General features: G+C 41.6%; 1 protein-coding gene across 1 annotated transcript; it reads right to left on the bottom strand.

The window, feature by feature from the left end:
• Positions 1–1400: 1400 nt before the first annotated feature.
• On the bottom strand, positions 1401–19160 carry ITGB3BP (integrin subunit beta 3 binding protein). The gene is made up of 8 exons (XM_057370385.1): positions 19049–19160; positions 15223–15265; positions 12396–12534; positions 10295–10367; positions 9482–9560; positions 8696–8789; positions 7547–7606; positions 1401–2764 (listed from the first exon to the last, which is right to left on the bottom strand). The coding sequence occupies exons 1-8, from the start codon at positions 19051–19053 to the stop codon at positions 2652–2654; spliced, it is 606 nt and encodes a 201-aa protein (XP_057226368.1). The 5' UTR covers positions 19054–19160; the 3' UTR covers positions 1401–2651.
• Between the last annotated feature and the right edge of the window lie 56 nt (positions 19161–19216).

Raw genomic sequence — 19216 nt, 5'->3', positions numbered from 1 at the left:
TTATATAGTTTAATTAGGAGTCAGGCTATCCTTTTTTTTTTTCTGTATCTATATATAAATATAAAAAGCCCCCCCTTGTTTAAAGGCTTCCCCTGTCACATTCCAGGCTGTCACTGCCCTCAGCCTTAGTGTGTGAATCAGCTGTTCTGGGAACTTCCAGCTGGGCCAGTTATGAGCCCTGTCAATGGAGTGCCCAACAAGCTCGGTGGATTTGTGCASTTTTTCCAGGCTTATTTGTTGTGGAAAAAGTGCCCCCAGCCAACAGTGCCCCCCTGGCAGCTCCATCAGCAGGGAAAAGGGGCTCTGGAGTGGGAACTAGAATTGGGGGTGAGCACAGTTCAGCAATTTCAGTTCACTCTAAACCAACAAAACTTCCATCTTTTCACAAGTATTTCTGATTTTCTGCAGCTGTGACTCTTAACTGTGGCATGCARGAGCTCTGCCCACAGCATGGCCTTTCTTCCTGCAAGTGTAGGCTGAGGGCACTGCTGGGTAGCAGAACACAAAAATAGGGATCTTTGTCTCCAGAGAAATCCCAAASCCACCGTGTTTCCCCCAAGCAGGATCGGGGAAAAAGCTGCCTGAGCCCTGTCAGCCYGAGGAAGGGCTGGGACTTGTGAGAGGAAGATGAAGGTGGGGGAAGCAGAACAGTCCAGGGGCTCGTTAGCCCAGCCCTGTGGCAGCAGGAGCCCAGGCTCAGCCTTCCCTGTACCCAAACATTAGTTTTGAGTGTATCCCTTTTCTTTGTCCTTGAGGTGGCCTCGGGGGGTGATAAAGTGAGAGTCACCCGATCCACCTTGTGTGGAACTGGAAATGGTTCTTAACAGCCCCAGCTGCTTCGGAGGCAAAAGCCTGGTACAGCAGGAGGTCAAAGATACAGTTCGTGCCTAAATAGCTGAGGTGTGGATGAGGGGCATGAACAGCACGAGCTCAGTGTGCAACTCTCCCTAAAAAACACCCAATTTAATGATTGCCATGGGTTCTGCTGGGACWCACTGCTGTCCATCAGCACCTTTACTGTTGGTTCCTGTACAGATTTGATGCTGTTCATCCAACACTACCCACAACAGATCGGTTCAGACCAGCACAGTTGGTTCCAGACTCTTCTCAGATCAATAATTATTTCATTTCCAGCTCCAGAGGTTACAGCCAGGTTACAGAACCTCTGGCTGGTTCAGGTACCCTGAGCCTCCAAAGCAGGGGCTGGGGCACCTCACACACACAGCCAGCCCAGCTCTGGGAGCCTGACAGAGCAGRGGGACAATGAGAACTGACTCAACTCCCTTCAAACAGTTCCTAACCCTTTTCCCAGTTGGACTGCACAGGTAGTGAAGTGCAAAACCATTTTTATTAATGAAAAACTCCCAAAGCTTGAGCGTGTGTGTGTGTGTGTGTTCAGCCACACCCAGAACACATCATGGCGGTGCTGACAATTCGAGTTGTAAAAATCAGTTTATTTGTGGAGAAGGACTTTGCAGTGGTAGAAAGGACATTCAAGTGTGTGTGTATGGTGGACTTKGATAAAAAAGTATAAATCATTTACTGCACTTTTCCAGCCTAATGCAAGGATTTGAGATGCAGGGGCTTCCCTTGGCTCAAAGGGTGAAGTTGAGAAGGAAAGAGAAAAGCAGCTGGGTCGTATAAAACAACTCTGCCCTTAGAGCATTAAATGGCAAAACCAAACTCAAATGTTGACCTTAAAGCAGAAGTTCCTCCATAGCCGTGCGTGTTAATGCTGGGCTGGAAGCTGAGGCCCTTTCCATTGTGGGGCTGGGGTTGGCTTTAGAGGAGCTCTCATGTGGATGACAAATCTGTCCCCAACTGTGGCAGCACCACCAGGGAGTGTTTGCAAACAACTCAAACACATCCAGGGTCAGAATAATCCCTTGCACTGCARAGGGATCGATTCCCTGCTCCTCCAGCCTCAGAGCCCAGGCAGTGCTGCAGAAAGCCCTCCAGAACCCCCGTTTATTTTCCACACACACCAACCCCGCTCACCCAGGGCTGCACAGCCACCCAGGGTGGATTATTTACATTGAGATTATCTGGTTGTGCACATTGTTAAGTTGAAATAGATGCCAGAAATGTTATCTGGACGTGCACCTGCCCGGCGCAGCGAGCGCTCCCCAGCTGGGATTTGCTGGGGAGATTGGTTTACACTCAGCTCTTCGCTCCTTTTAAGTCCAGCCCAGCAGATGGAGAAGTTTGGGTTGATGTGGAATGCATTTTTCACATAATGCCTGTGGGGAGATGAGGAATGACTAAAATAAATAGCAATTAGACAGCGGCAGCATCGTTCATGGGATCTGTTTGGAGTTACGGATCTGATGTCCAGTAAAACACACACACACAGCCTAAGGCAAGGCAGGGCAGCARCCCCTCTGTTCTGAGCTGCAGGAACATTTTGGAATGTTTGAAGGAACAAAGACAAGGAGCCAAAGGAGCAACAAGATGAGGAGAAACACCACAGGATGTTTTAGTAGGGAATTTCTACAGAGTCACTTTGTCATGGTGCTCAACAAACCAGGAACAATTCTCCAACCAGGAACAAATCCCCTGTGCAGAGAAACAACTGTCTCCCCTGAGGCCCTCGCAGCCTGCAGGACACCCAGAGCTCTGTGCACGTGGTTTCCAACAAGTGCTGGTCCTGGTCACTCTGGCAGTGCCTCGGTGCTGGGGAAGGCCGAGAGCAGCCCCAGGGGCTCCTTCCTTCTGTCCAGGAGTGAGTTCAGGAATGCAGCACTCCCGGCTGTCTGGAAGTACCCTGGGAACGAGGAAACAACACAGAAATGTGGGATATGGGAAACAACATTGGTGTGATGACAGAATTTTTGCAAATCCTGCCTCAAACACAAGTTAAATGAGTTTCTGTGGTGATTGAAGAACCCAGAACCCCTTTTCCTTCAAACACGGTGTCAGCAGGGATTTCAGAGCTTGTCCTGATGAATGTTGCTCATGTGTTACATCATCAGCCCTGATGGCAAAGCAGAACAGAATGTGCTCTGAGTGTGAGAAGCTGGTGCTGCTTTTTGCTATCAGAAATCAGAGAATAAATAAAAATCCCCAAAGGCCACGTCAGCAGAGGCCACTCAGGGAGTGCAGCAGAGGAACAGCCATCCCTGGAGCTGCCCACACCTGAGCTCACAGCCGGGCAGGGCAGGGCAGGGCAGGGCTGGCTGAGCACTGAGCAGGTGCCTGGGACAAGCAGGGAAAACGTGCAGGGACAGAAAGGAACTCGGGGAATGAGAACATGTGGGAAAGGCTCTGGAAGCAGGTGCATCCGAGTGCCAGGGCTGCCAAATGGTCCCTGCAGCAGATGAGAGCTCTGCTCCAGCACCCCGGGGCCTGCTGGCTCTGGRGGGTTTGGTTCCCCTCCATGGAGCGGTGAAGGGACAATTCCGGGGTGTATCAGACACACCAAGGGGCATTTCCAGCAGCCTGAGCTGCAGAGAACCCAGCAGGGGAGGGCACCAAAGCCCAGGGATGGGGCCTCCTCAGCTCTCCCACCTGGCACACCCTGACTCCACACTCCACAGAGGCACTAAAAGGCTCAATCTTCCCAAGTTCCCTTTCCCCTCCAAGTYCCCCCACCATTCTCTCCCAACTCTGACTGCTCTAAAACATTTACAGATCTAAAAAGCAGAGAGGAAAAAAATGTTCACCTGTCGGGTGATATAAAACCAATCTTCTACTAAATGTGCCAGAATAATTTTTCTCCACCTCAACCACAGTTAAAACCTTCAGTCTATTCATTACTGTCTTTTTATAGTATTTTTATTTAATAAAACCTATTAAGACTACCATACAAATCTCTTTACTTATGCTTTTATCTTTTAACTGATCAATTTTTATATTGCTGACATCCCTTCTTCACCATTTGCTCATTTAAAAATTCATAGTATATGAGCTATGTCTCTGGAGAAAACGTCTATAAAATTTGTTACAGCTGGCAAATGTGTATGAGTCAGTGATAGCACATGACTAAATGCTTCACAGAAAATAAAATTTGTTTCTGTAGTAAGCAGAACTGTTTAAATGTTATTTATTTTTATGTTTCAAAGAAAATATATTGTGAAGTGCTGCATTGATTTAATACGCAGCAATGTCTGTGTACACGCTGTACCRGGGAAATTTATGAAACCTTTGCACAACTCCTTTAATTGAATTTTCCAAATCTCTCACCACACACAAATAATCAATATCTTCTGCAGAGAAAACCAGTCAGAATTATTACAGTCTTTCTTTTCAATTTTGTTGTCATCAGCACATACAGAGCACCTGGATATTTGTAATGTCTGGATAGCAAGTTATTTACACCTCTTAAACATATAATTGCTACTAAGTGAGTCCAAACTAATGTTTCTTTTCTTTTTTATTTAAAATAATTATATTCATGGGAGAAAGCAGTATTTATTCTCATGTAGGAGTTGCTACATGTTGGAAGAACTACAATTCTTCTGAATTTTTCATTAAGCTTAATACTCYAAACTAGATCCACCAGAATTAAAAATTAATAGCTGTTGCATCTCTGAAAAGGTACGTAGGAAAATAGAGTGTAAAAACAAGGGGRAAATCTGGGAATAAATGGGGCTGACACCTAAATCTAAAATGCAGCTTGACAGTTCTCTGTGTACTTGTCTGGGGCCTGCAGTCATATGTCTCATGTGCATTTCTGTATCTGCCACTGCAGTTAATGGCTTAATATTTCATCTACATAGCACAGGGTGTTCCATCACTGCAGAGCCTGGAACTGCCCCTTTCCTTCCTTCCAGCCCCAAAACTGCCWGTGCTGCTGGCCCCACAGCCAGAGACCCTCTGGAGCCAGGCTGTTTGTAAAAAACACAGTGTGGGTACRACCCAAATCYTGCTGGGATGGGACAATGGARACCYCATCCYGCTCCTGGAGCTGGGAAAAGGAGGKYRGGGRWACTGGGCTGAGKGGGATCTGCTCCCTCYTCTGCACTGGGAGGGACTYACATAGTCCCAAACCAAAACCAAAAAGGGACCAGTGGAGAGGAGTGAGAGAGACAAAATCCAATTCAGCCACAGCAACAACAGCTTTTCATCCCCWGGACACCAAATGGGGCCAACCACATTCCTGTGGTTTAGAGGAAACGCATTTGGTTATCACCATTTTCATATCCTAAAGGTTACCCAACTTATTTCAAGTGAAAGGAACTGAAAAGAAATCAATGCCCACTCAGTGAGGAACTGAGATCAGCTCTGYCCYAGGTYTGGTGCTAGGAAAGCCTSAGGAGMACAAACAGGGATATTCTTCCTCAGKGAAGGGCAGATCAACAAGGCCAGATCCCTCCAGCATCACCATTTCTCCTCAGCCATGTCCCAAAATCTGTTTTTCCCAAGAAAAGGATAATGGCATTTCTTCCCTGCAAGTGRATACAAAGTTGGGCTGAGGGAAATAAATGTGATTTTTAAGTTAGGGTTTTACAGTTGGAAAAATCCACTGCTGCATTCCCCTCTTCCTTGGAAGATCTCAAAGGAGGAGGAAGGAAAGGCGGGACAGACTCCCAAGTATGTTCAAAAATCAACAAATTTGTTACACTTTAATTGAGAAAGATATGAAAATAAACTCCCAGCAAACACCAGAACCAAGTGGTTTAAGTCTTTGAACACCCAAATTCCAAACTCAAGCTGACACAAAATGGGATAAATGGTAGAATTTTGTATTTTTACCTGGTTTGAGGAGGAGCTCTGATTATTAAGGATTTGTTTATAGTTTGCAGTGGTTGTGAAAAGGGATTTATGTTTTACCGTAAATCCAATCTTCAAAACCGTTTTGGCAGGAGGAAACTCAGGAGTTTTGGTCCCCAATCTCTCCAGCTTTGCTTTCATCAGTGATTTCAAGTGTCATGGAATAAAATCCATCCCATTAATCCTGAATAATGCTGAACCAGCCTCTTGGAAAACCACCACTGCCGCCCCAAGAGCACAAACCTCAGTCACTTGTATTAATCCACTGAGAAAGTTGGGAATGTCCAGAACTCAGTGAGGATCAGACTGGCCCATGGGCTGGGCAGAATGAACAGCACCACAGAAAGGGAAGGGTTTTAATTTCATCACAGCCTGAAAAGAGTTTTCCTCAGCCCTGCAACACTCCCATGGACAGCAGGAGCCATGGACACGGTTYATATCAGGATTTTGGGGAATCAAAATTTGTAACAACCAGCTGGAGCAGCTTTCTCTTTTAGAACCTCCACTCCTGGAATCTCCAAACCTATTAAAATTTCCTACAAAATATGCACTCCCAAACCTACACATCCATTGTCAGCACACAGAAAGCACATTCTGGACTCGCAGACACCGGCTCGATTCATCTCTTGGCAGTTGTTTTACAATTTGCTTACTTTCTATTCAAAAACATTTTGTTTACTGTAAATTCRAGTCATGGCCAAACAATGATGCCCTTTTTCCATGCTGGTCACCCAAAATGATAAACTGAGCTGTGCACAACGCCGCCCATTGAGCCAGGAATGTTTTGTATGAAGTTGTTTTAAGAGGAGGTTGTTTATGTAAAGTAAATAAATTTCATGCCTCACCATGTGATGATAATGTGACATTCCATCTGGACCAAGCCACAGAACAGTCATAAGTTTTAAGCCTTGCCATAACTAATTAAAAATAATTATGAAAAAACCACATCTGAAACGAAAAGGCAAAGCAAAACATCTCCACATGCTTCTCTTTGATCACAAACTTCTCTGCCTCTCCTGCTACTGCATTTTCAAGACGGCAAAATTGAATTTATTCTTTGTGAAAGCAAAAGTGACATTGAAACTTCATCAAAATCGGTCAGCCTAAACTCAGAATTCTTTTTCCCACCCTACTTTTGCTGTCCTTTAAGGGAGTTCCCCAGAGCACAGATGCCACCATTGCTCTTGATTTTGAATTGACTCTGCTTTAAGACAGCAAGTGTGAAGATAACAGAAATATCAGAATATCCCTGGGGAGTGGTTGTTGATTTTACTGTGTGTGAGGGAATTAAACAATCCTGTGTGTGTCCCCTTTCCTCCTGCCACAGCACTAAAGCAGCTGGGTATGAAATGCCACCAACTTCAAATATTTGCACAGYGCTGGTTATGAAGAAACCTCAGAGCTGGGATTTCACAGCCCCCTGGAGTGGGTGGAATACCCCACAAAATGCACAGAGTGATAAAGGATTTGCTGCAAGAGTGTTTTTTACTGAAAACACAGCGGGAGGGAGGAGGATGAGGAAGAACAAGGATAAYTGGGATTTTTAAAAGGTATGGAAAGCCTTTAGGATGTGACTSTGCTTCCTTCAGGACCATGCCACAAGTGCAAGGCCATGAATGATTCCTTCTCCTTGCACAGGGGAAATACCCAATATCACAAAAATGGCAGCAAATATTCAATTTACAGCTGCATAGTATTTAGAAGAAACATTTGATTATCACCATTTTCATATCCTAAAGGTTACCCAATTTATTTCAAGTGAAAGGAACTAAAAAGAAATCAAGCAAAAGGAATCAAAGCATCTGTTACACAGRAGTTATGAAGAGTTCCTTACCTCGGGCAGGGACTTCTCCATGGTTTGCTTTCAACAGCTGCAGTTTTTCTGCTTGACTCACTAGTGAAGAAATAAATCCAAAATCAACAAATGTTGCCCCAGAGCTTTCAAAGAAAATAATACCTCTGCTGCCTCCTTCACTCTCAAAGCATTTCAAGGAAAAAAAACACCTCTTACCTATGTAACTGTGCTCAAAAAAATTAACAAACATTTTCAAAATTCAGATAATTCTGACAAGTTTTGCTTTCAAGTCTCATATCCCATTTTGTTGCCATTTTTTTCCTTTCTGCTGCTGATGTGGTGTTTTGTTCCTGATTCAGAGATGGGAAAAAGCTGCTGAGGGAAAGAGCGGACAAGGGAGTGTCAGCAAGAGGTCTGAGCTGTCCTTTGGGATGTCTGTCTGTCTGTCTGTCCCACCTGGMTGGAAACCCAGATTATTTCCAGGTAACTCCATCCTGCCTGAGAAAGGATCTGGCATCACAGTGCAGTGCAAGCAAAAGAAAATGGAATGAGTTTTGGAATACAAGTCAGGAAAGAAATGGGAATTTAACCAACAGCATGTGATGCAGGAATTCCACTGTTTGGGAAGAAAAACTCTCTGGTATCTGGGCTTTAGTGTCCAYCTGTTTCCAAGTGCAAAAAGCAGCAGCCCAGGCACTTCAGGTTTATTTTTTGGGCTCCTTTGGAAAAGTATTCCAGATGTGGCAGCTGTGAAGTGCCCTGATCCCAACACAACAAGCATCTGGAATGGCCATCATTTAAAGACACATGAATAGCGATTTTGAAAGCCTGGAAATTTATATTCAGCCTAATCCTGCTGCCAGGCAAACAAACAAACCAACTTCCTCCAAGAGGAGAAGAAAGGCCCAGCAATCCAAGTGCAAACGTTTAGCTTAATCCCTACCTAACTACCCACTAAGCATCTAACTATTTACCCACCATTTCCATAAGAAAAGGTGTTGCTTTTCCAAGTTTTTCCTCCCCTGTTTGCCTGGCTTTTATGTCCCTGTTGGATGCATTTTTGGGGCATTTTTCCTGAGCAAAACACAAATCCCGGGCAGAGGGAAGAGCTGGAGGGATCCTTGTTCAGTGTRATAAAGGGTTCTTTATTAAATGATTTATTAATTAATAAAGGGTTCTTCTCCTCACCCAGCTCTTGGGTTTTCTGCAGTTCAGCACTCAGGACACAGGAYGAGTGGGAGACTCCGAGGAGATTTTCCAGCTCTCTGCTGCCCTCCAAAGCCTGGAAAACAATCATTAAAGTCATCGTTAAATCCCATTCCCAATATCTACAACACACCAAAAACAATTTGGGAATTGTTCATAAATTCTAAATYCTTCCTTTTCTAAATAAACATTTTAATTAAAACATTTTCAATTAGTATCAGTTTTGGTTTTTTTTGTAAATAAAACCYTGTCAGACCACATGAAATAAATCAACCACTGAATTATTTCTCAGCTATTGATGTACAGCAATGAACTTCATGCTAAATTTAGTCAGGAAACAAAATGTGAATAAAACACAGCAGTGATTTGCATTTTAACATGTACTGGACTATTAAATAATGATACATKAGTGGTAAATTAAATGGTGCAATCCCTTCAACACAAAGAGATCTTTAATCTTCAAAGACATAAAGATCTATGTAGCAATAATTCATATTTCAAGTTACAAATAACTTGAGAACTTCATATGTTTTTATTGGTGCACAAATTAAAAACAGAGGACTTGGAAAAAAAGCTCCTCTAGTTTAAAAAATCCAGTAAGTTTTGAGGTTTTTTRCATTTTCTGGATTTCCAAATCAAACTTGCCTGGTTTCAGTCTTTTATTTGCTTCCTTATCCCTTAAAACTCAAATGTTGCATATAAAATCTCGATTTTACTTTCAAATCCTGTATTGTATCAGTTTAAAAAACAAACCAGTGTAAATCAGACCTTTAGGTTTGTCAGATTTGCCCTTATTTTCAGAATTCTGGGCAAGGAACTTCTCACTTGGGACTGCAGTTCCAGGAACCTGTGTAAAAAAGGTAAAACAATTCCAATTATTTACATCCTCACTCASTGAAAATCCATGTTTTTAATGTTTCCAGAGCTTTTTTTCCCATTGAAATTAGGATGGATCCAGCTCAGCTGGGAGGATTTGTATCAGTGTATTGGACAATGTATTTTCTAGCTGTAAAATAAAGTGGATGGAAGTCCACATGAATATGAAGTGTAGGTGTTGGTTTATACATGTTTTTGTTTGAATGTCACTGCTGGTCTCCAGCAAACCTTTTGAAAACATTGTGAATTATTGAATGCAAACATTTCCATGTCAATGAGGCCTCTAATTACTCCAATTGTTCTGTAATTCCGAGTTCCTGTCACTAAGAAATGAGGCTGCATGTGTTGACCAAGGGATTTACAGAGGCACAAAAAAACCCCAGTTAATTAATTTACAGTTTCACACGGGTATCATTTTAATATTTGATTTTTTCACTGTTTAAATGTCATCTTAACAATTCTGTCCAGCTCCATCACTTGGAACTCTTTGTTTTAGGAATTTCAGCCTAATGATGGGGAAAACATCCATTAGAGGGAAAAACTCCAGGAAACAAATATTCCTTCAAGTGCAACAATGAAAAGGAAGAGCTACAGCTTCAAATGTAAGATTTAATTGAATAAATGTCACAATTATTGTCTGGTGGTGAAAAAGAAATGCAATCACAGCACTGCACCCATAAGGAAGTTCAGATTGAATTCACTCACATGTCCTGCTCTGTTGGAGGCTGCCCTCTCCTGGATAATCCACTCTCAGAATCGCTCTGCTCATTCCCATCTCCTCAGAGGAAGAAAAGAAACAAAAATAAAAATAAGATGGGGAGTATTTGAAGCACTTGAAAAAGGTGCTGGTGGGAACCTGACGAATGAGCTTTTAGAAAAAGCCCCATAGCTCACTTGGAAAGCAGGACTTGGATTGAATCACACTAAATTATAATTTACACTTTTGGAATTTGACTAATYTTAGCAATTCCTGAAAGCCTTGGAATTACAGCTTTAAAACTGGAAGTTGGTATCATCCTGGCAGAGAGTCAGTGTGTTCTTCTCAGGAGTTTTTTATCCTATTAACTGCTAAAATACTCAGATTAAGGGAGCATTATCCTGAAAATGCTGCAACAACTGAGCAGTGAAACTCTCATTTCCYTTTATAAAAACTGCCTGGCCCCAAGTCCATTTTATAAACAACCACAGATATCCTGGAAATTGCTTCCAAAGGCTCCAAATGTGCTCAACTGACAAGATAATATTCCAGCTTGGCATATGATGGATGAGGCAGGAAAAACGTGACCTCTGACCACAAAAGACCTTCTRAATTTACATCCCTTTACACGATCTCTACAATTCCCACAGGAATCAGATTAGAACAAAACCAGATTAAAATTTTATCTTGTCTATCAATACTTGCTCCAGCAATAAAAAAGTCACATCTGACTATCAGAAATGATTTAATTGTGGCTGAAGTTGAAGACATCGTAAAATGTGGAGATTTTGTAAATTCACCTTTAAGTGAAAGAGTTGGAATTTGCCACGGATTTAACAAATGTACRGATCCCAGACAGAGCCTGTGGAATGAGGTGCTTTCCACATTTCACTGTAATAAATTCCTCTCCTGCCATCAGACTGAAAAAGAGAGGCCACACCAAGCATTAAACACTTTGATTTCTTCTTGCTGGATCTAAATTATTGCATGCGAGTACCAGCACTTGAGGATAAATTAACTTTTAATTTTAATGTTTTGTAAAACATTTAAAAACATCTCACAATGACAAAGTGTTATAAAAGTTTAAGCTGTTCCCATAGAGTAGCTACAAGTCAAGACCCCCAAAAATTTMATTTTAAATCTAAGTAGTCAATAGGACTTGGACTTGAATCAACCATCAATTATCAACCAGGTAATACTTTTGGATCAGTACTGTGGGTTTTTTAGAAGGAGAACAGAAATTGTGGGTTTAAATGGACAAGTTGAAAGCTGGGATATATGAATTATATGCTACTATTTTGTTGATATATGAAAAAAGAGAAAAAAGGAAAAAAAGGTTAGTGCTAGATGAATGAATAATTATCCATCTAAAGTCAGCTGTGATCATGTGACCAGACATAGAAATCTGGCCTGGGAAYACTCTGAAAATACTTTTATCTCTGTAGAAAAACAGAGTAGATAAATTTATCTACTAGGTCAAAGGCATAAATTTTGCATTATTATTGTCATTATTATCATCATCATTATAATTATGGTCATTACTATTATTATTAAAATAATTTGTAGTCTTCAAATCCACACTTAACCACCTCTTCTACGCAAAGAAATAAAAGCTCTATGGGAAATGATGACAAAAAGTCCCTTTTTACTCGTTTTTTTAAACAAAAAAGTTACACCAGGTGACTTGATGGTTCCTTAACACTTCAAGAGGTAGTAATTTATCCATCCATAAAAGCAGCTCAGTATATTAAAAATCTACTTTTTAAACAAAGTTTGCATCAAAAACTGTGACTGTAACTAAGTGGACATAATTGTCTTAAAGTGAACTGGAAATAACGTAATTATTACGATCATACAAAGTGCATTTTCTGAGAGCTAATGACAGTCAGTGTTATGTTAATTAAAATTTGCCTTACTCAGTTGTTTCATAAACAACCCCAAGATTTACATTGAAAAAAAATTCAAGCTTTAAACCCAAGCTTGTCCAAAAGAGATCAAAATTCTTCAAGAGGAAAAAGGAATCAAACACAGCACATGAGACAGAAGTTCCTAAATGCAGCCAAAAAGCAGGAAAATGTTGTAGTCAGAAWGATGGAATGTTCAGCTCACCCTGTGCTGGGGGATTTTGGGGTTTYTGTGCACTGTGACCCACGGGAGAGGAAAAGGGACTCATCTGGCACGTTCCTGTGGTCGGTGAGTAAAAATTCAGATTTCTCCTTTTGGCCTTCTCAGGGGTTGCATCAGCTGGCTGAAATGGAGAAAAAACATAAAAAAATAATCCAGAAGAATASTGAGAAAACAAATCTGAACTTTTAYTAYCTGGTAAGATTTTCCTAACTTCATGAACTCCCATTATGGAAAGCCCAAGTTAAATGTTGTGGTGGGTTGACATTGTACTCACTGAGCTGCTCCATCACTCACCCTCCTCAATAAGATTAGTTTAGCTCTAAAAGATAAAAATAACTTTCAAACTTTGCATCCCAGTTTCCATAAAAACACTTGTTTTCCAGAGATTTAGGTATTCTGGCACAACCAGGTTGGTTGGGTTTTTTTTTAAGCAGCCAAAATCTGGTATTATTTTTCCTCCAGTATTGAGAATTTAGGACACAAATATTTTTAGATTTTAATTGCATCAAAAGTTACTTCTAATTTTTTTTTAACAAGTGTTAATTGAAAAACTCCAAAGTAAGTCCCTTAAATCCAAAATTTTGTCTCTGGTCCAGGGKTTCAGTACATCTAATGATACAAGAGGAGTTATTTAATGATGTTAAAGGATTTGTGCAAAGAAGTTTTCAGAAGAACAAGTCTGTGATGCTGSAAGATGAACTGGGATTATCTGGGACACAGTTCCCTCTCTAGAACAGATGCTGAATTGCAAGGATGAGAAACTGGGATTTCACTGCATTATTTATCTACTGAAATTAAAAAAAAAACCCACAAAACTTTACTTTATAACCCACCAGTGATAGTGCTGGTCATCGGTAGTGGGATTTCCACCAGATTTTAAAAGATTTCATTTGCTGCCCATTTGCCTCTGTCTTTTTTTGTTCTCAAACACCCTAAATAATTTCACCCCAGCCATTTATACTCTTGTTGAAGCCTGGGAGTATTTAAACTACACCTGATGGAAATCCTCAGTCTGCTGCTGCTGATGTTTTGCCACGTTCAAGCAGGTTAAAGAAAAGTTTCAAATAATTTTCAAATGAAATATTATTTACAGTATCAATGCCAATTTAAGGATTCACAGGTCATCAAATCTCCTTTGTAAKAGGAAGAATCTCCAAACATTTCAGGCCACTTTTCCTGCTTGAACAGAAACCATCTCATCGATTTCTGGATATGGATAAGGTTATTTTATACAATTACCTGGAGATAATTCCTGTAGCACTTACAAGGACAGTTTTTATTTGTTTGATTCTTCCAGGAAGAAGAGTTTTTGTCCAGTTWTGCAATTTTTAAACATTACCATGCTAACATTCCAAAATCTAAAAATACTCATTGGTGATCTGGTTAGTTCATGAGAATTTTGACCAACGGAATGAGAGATAAACAGGGAAGGAATGATACAAATAGCAAAGAAACCTCACCCAAACCATGAATTTACTACTTTCTGTTCCTTCTTACCTTCTGTAAAGTAATTTAATTTAAATCTTTGACATGCATCATGTCAGAACCATCATGTGAATCAAAAATCAGGGTAAAGCCAAATCACTGAGCCTCCACTGAAAGTTTCTGGCATTCAGATGGGCTTTCCTTTAGCTTTTTGCTGTACAAGAACCTGACTGCAGGTTCAATAATTCTTTTTATCACATGGAAAGGGGCAGGAAAGGAATGGCTTTAAAGCATTTAAGTGGACCAATCATTTAACAAAATGTTACAACAGCTCAAGAAACAGATGCAAAATTACAGTCACAGCTGCATCCTGAACAGAACAAGYTGGGTAATGGTACACTGAGCTGCTAATTAAACTGCTAATGAATTTTTTTTTTAGTGCCACTGCGGTATTTTGCCACCTCTGTTTAAATTTTCAARAAAGAAGTATCTAGAAAATCTTTAAATGGCCAATTTCTACCTTGCTCAATACCAGTGAGGCCTCCAAGTATGTGCTGCATATAAAAAAAAACCTCTTCAAAACGACACAGGCGTGGAGATTTATCAGGAGCTCGTTTGCTGACCAGCTCTTTTTCCYTGCACTTTTCCAAAATTTCCTTTCCTTTACACCCTGCCATCCTGTCTGCAGCAACACCCACTGTGGGGAGATAATAAASTGACATATGTCACGACACGCTGGTGCTGCGAGGCTGCCGGAACCGCATTTACAAAAAAATAATAGCAACAGTATGATTTTATTTTTATTGTGATAACTGCGGTGAAATTTATGGCAGCGCTCGTAGTTTATTGTTTCATTATGCCAGATTAGCTGAGGGAGGTAATTACAGCCCTGACATGAAAATGCCTTTAATGTTTTCATTTCAATTTTGCAGTTTGTAAGATGCAGATTACAGCATTATCATAATTCCATATTGTCACATGTACAATTACATGGCAGAACGTTTGCTTCCCAGGATAATGGAGCTAATTTCTAATAAATGATTTCACTGAGGATCTTAACTCATTCAGCTCTTGGGTAAATAGTGATGGCAATAACAATATGCAYATTTTTCAAGTGATTCATGCAGACRTACATTACTTAACGCCAGGCAGTTCTGTGACAAATGAAATTCAATAAATTTTATACTAATATTTGCAGCAGTAATTTTGTGCTTTAAGATTTGCCCAGCCAACATCCAATCTGTAACAATACAAAGGCTGCTAAAATGGAATAGATTGTTTATATACATGTTTATTTTTGCACACAGATATATACACATACATATATTTATATATAGATATATATATACAGCCCAGATGGCTCCATACACCCAAAAATACTTACATAATCTTTTTTAACACTGTCCAACTTTAATGCTCTCTTAACCCTGCAAGAGAAAAATAGGGACAGGTTTTATGGTCACGTAGGCATAAAGATTTCTGTTAGCAAGGTCTGTAAGTGATAATGTTAAAGACAGTTTTCTGGTTTTGGTTTCACATTTACTGATGGCATCCAAAGCAAATCCATTCGCTGTACCAAGAATGTTGCTTGTTTAGAAGGATAAAGTGTTTGCCTAAGAAAATCTGATTCTCCATTTTATACCAGACATAAAACCAAGGCACTGAAGTGAAATCACGCTGAGAATTTATCTTTTTACTCCAAGACTATAAACAACAAAACCCCCACAAAAGCATTTTCATTTACATACCTTCTGAGCAAGGGTTGAAATTATTTTGCCATTAGTCGAAATAATGTTTAAGACATTTAAGACACAGGTACAGCCAAGGTGAAAAAAGTAGTTTTTCCCATCATTTTAGCTCTTAACATGATTCAGTGCTACCAGACTATGACTTAACAGGGGAACAGATGCTCTTATGTCTTTACAGGTCCCCAAACCATAAGAAACTGTTTGCTTCCCTTCTTCCCTCTCCTGATTCAGGAACATGCCAAGCTCTCTCTGCAAAATCTGCTCCTCTGAACTGGATGCCCAGCTGTTAATGGCAACACTGGAAGAGGAAARCTGAATATTTATAATACTTTATATGGTACAGCTGTCTTCTAAAGAGCAGTCATCAAAATTTTATTGAATGCAGGCTAAATGCTCCAAGGAAAGAAAGGTCAACATAAATTAAGACTATTTTTCCCAGAGACAACGGAAACTTTTTAAGCACGTTCCTAAATCTTAACAATAGTTTAAAGGATGATATAAAACGATGAGGAAAAAAAAAATCTTTGTAAGAACAGTCCCCTAGAAACATATATATTACATTGAATTAAACAAGGTTTGGAATRTGCATCATATTTCAAGAACTTAGTTCGGTTTTCATCTTGGAAAAGAATGTTTTGCCTCGTAAGGGATTCAGATGACCTCATTCCAAACATATCCTTTTAAAATTTATGTTGCTATTCCAAAACTGTAAATTAAAGTATTGGGAAAATAGAATGGAAACACATCTTTGATATGTAACTCAGGCAAGGGTCTTATATGAAAACTGTTTTACAGCTATCTCTATTACAAAAAGGGGAAAAGAAATATCCTATCTTAAAAAAGCCAAGTAAACAGGTAACATTTAAATTAAAAAAGCCTCTGAAATCCTGGCCAAAGGGCAGCCAAAGCTGTAACAGTTTGATGGAATTCTTTACAATGTATTTCTTTTTTAAGGAGAAACCCATATTGCTCAAGGAATCCTGACTCCATTACAGCTTCCAGCTYGTGGCAGCAGAGAAATATTCCATTTATTAATGCATCCACACTGAAAGGGTGCTCTGGGGGCCAATGCATTTGCATGTTACACTCAGGCATGTTCTGATGGAAGTTTTTATGACAGGCTTCAAAAAAAGCTGAAAGCCAAAGGAAAGCAGGATCAGGACTCAGCACAGCTGTAGGATGAAATAAATGAGAAACTACATGAAAATCCCACTAAGTTATAGACAGTGAGAACATTTCTTAGGGGGAAGGTTGTGCACTGATCAAAGCTACGTTGTTCGAAGTCTGTCAAATATTGAGTTGTACACAGCCCAAATTTCTCCCTGCAAGCACCCTGAACTGTGGCAGCAAAGATGGAGCCTCATTSCAAGCATTTCAAGAACTGGAATATTGTATTGGAAGACAGAATTTTAGCTTTAGGAGGTCAACCTTGCCTCCTGTTACTTAACAGTGTGGCTTGACAGGGAGCTTGTTTTTAATGATTGCTGTTCAATGCCATAAAGTGAGAAATTAAATAAAAATAATTCAAATTTTGTGCTCTAAGTCTACACAAAAACCCTGGCTTGTACCCCTGAACCCAAATTTATCCCAACACCTCACGTGAATATCCTGCTGGCAAAACTGTCTTCTCAGATCTTCCAAAAGAAGACTGTGAAACAAGAAAAGGAGACAGAAAGATGAGGTACGTGGTGAGGGTATTTAACCTGCGTTTCCTACCCCTGAATTAGCCTGACAAGACTTAATTTGTTTTCTTAACCATGCAGGGTATGAGGGCACATGTTTTCAGCCAGCTGTACAGCCTGCAATGRTTATTTTGTCCCTAATATTTATCGGGTTAAAGAACTTTATTGATCTCCAGTAGCCCACAATGTGCAGAGACACACAGGAGCAGTACCATCACATGACCTGGTTAATTAGCTATTGCTTGATAAATAGCAAAATATAGGAGAAAAAACCGAGCAGGATTTATTTCTGCTGGAGACAACATGAAGAGATAGAGCCTGATGGAAAATGGGCATGGGGGATGYCATGCCCTGATCTCCACAGGCCTGYAATTCCTTCCCACATCTCTGCACYGGTGTGTRTGAGAATCTATAATTCAGTCACTGCTGTAATTGTAGTAAATCCTATTGAATCACTTTATAAATATTGAATCAGTCAGTGATTAAGTGCTGCTTAACTCTGTTACACCTGTATCTTTTGTATCCGTATCCTTTGTCCCCGTGACCCTTTTGTGCCCCTGGCCTTTGTGTAAATWATTCTAAATCRATTCTGATCCCATTTTCCTGTGTATGCTCCATCTGTATAATCAGCAACAGAGTGAACCTTTGCCATCAAACTTTGCTCAAGTCATACTTTCAAAAATTCATAGAAAAACCTGCTTTTTTTTTGTCAATTCCTCAATGTTGGCCAAGGGAGGTGTCAGAGGATGGACCAGGCTCTGCTCAGTGGTGTCCAGCAATGGGACAAGAGGAATGGGCAGAAAATGAAGCCCAGGAARTTCTGCCTGGATATGAGGAAGAACTTCTTTCCTGAGCAGTGACCGAGCACTGGAACAGATTTCTCAGAGAAAGTTTGGAGTCTCCCTCATTGGAGATGTTCCAGAACTGCCTGGATGAATCCTGTGCCATGTGCAGGGATTAATTAACCCTGCTGGAGGATGTTGGACTGGATGACCCACTGTGGTCCCTTCCAATCTGAACGATTCTGTGATCCTTCCTCCTGACCTCTTCCACACAGCCCCAAAGGAGTTATCTATGGGATTTACAGGGATACAGAACCACACAATAATTGGGGTTAGAAGGGGTCTCTGGAGATCATCCAGTCCAAACCCCCTCGCCAAGGCACCCGGAGCAGGTGACACAGGATTTGGAAAGTCTCCAGAGAGGGAGACTCCACACTCTCTCTGAGCAGCTGTTTCAGACCTCTGCCACTCTCAGTGTGCAGAAGTTTTCCTTCACTTTGAAGTGGAATTCATTGTTTTAGTTTATAACCGTTGCTCCTCGCCCTGTCGCTGGGTACCTCTGAACAGAGTCACCCCCGATCCCCTCAGAAATGCAAAATACAGAGAGCATCACCCACAGCAGCACCGCCCACAGCGCTGTCCCAGGAACCACCATCACGAGCATTTCCCGGGCTCTGTTTTCGTTTGGAAACAAATCCCTCCCTCCCGCTGGCCGCTCCTCCCGGCTCCAGGCCGAACCTGGGCGCACTTTTCCCCTCACGGAACGCGCTCGGGAGCCGCAGCCCGCCGGGAGAAGCGCTCCCCTCACGGCGTCCCGCCCGAGCCCGCGCAAACCGACCCGGTGCCGGGAGGGGCGGAGAGGAGAGGAAAGAGGACAGAGGAAAGGAGAGGAGGAGGAAGAAGAGGAAAGTGAGAGAGAGCGGACGACGAGAGAGAAGAAAGGAGAGGGAGAAGAAAGGAGAGGGAGAGCAGCGCTGCCCCGCTCCCCAGACACCTACGACATCGCGGAGCTGCTCCCGCCACCGCCGCCCCTTCGGAGCTCCCGCCGTGCGCCCGCCAAACGCCGCCGGCTGGAAACGGCGCTGAGGGCAGGGCGGGCCGGGGCGGGGCCGAGGAGTCCGGCCGGGCTGCGGGGGTGAGGCAGAGACCGGGGCCGAGAACGGACC

The sequence above is a fragment of the Malurus melanocephalus genome, unplaced genomic scaffold, assembly GCF_030028575.1.
Source record: "Malurus melanocephalus ecotype Western Australia unplaced genomic scaffold, MMel_1.1 scaffold_125, whole genome shotgun sequence".
NCBI lineage: Eukaryota > Metazoa > Chordata > Aves > Passeriformes > Maluridae > Malurus > Malurus melanocephalus.
Note: the sequence above shows the minus strand (reverse complement) of the source record. Positions and strands in the feature narration are given on the sequence as shown.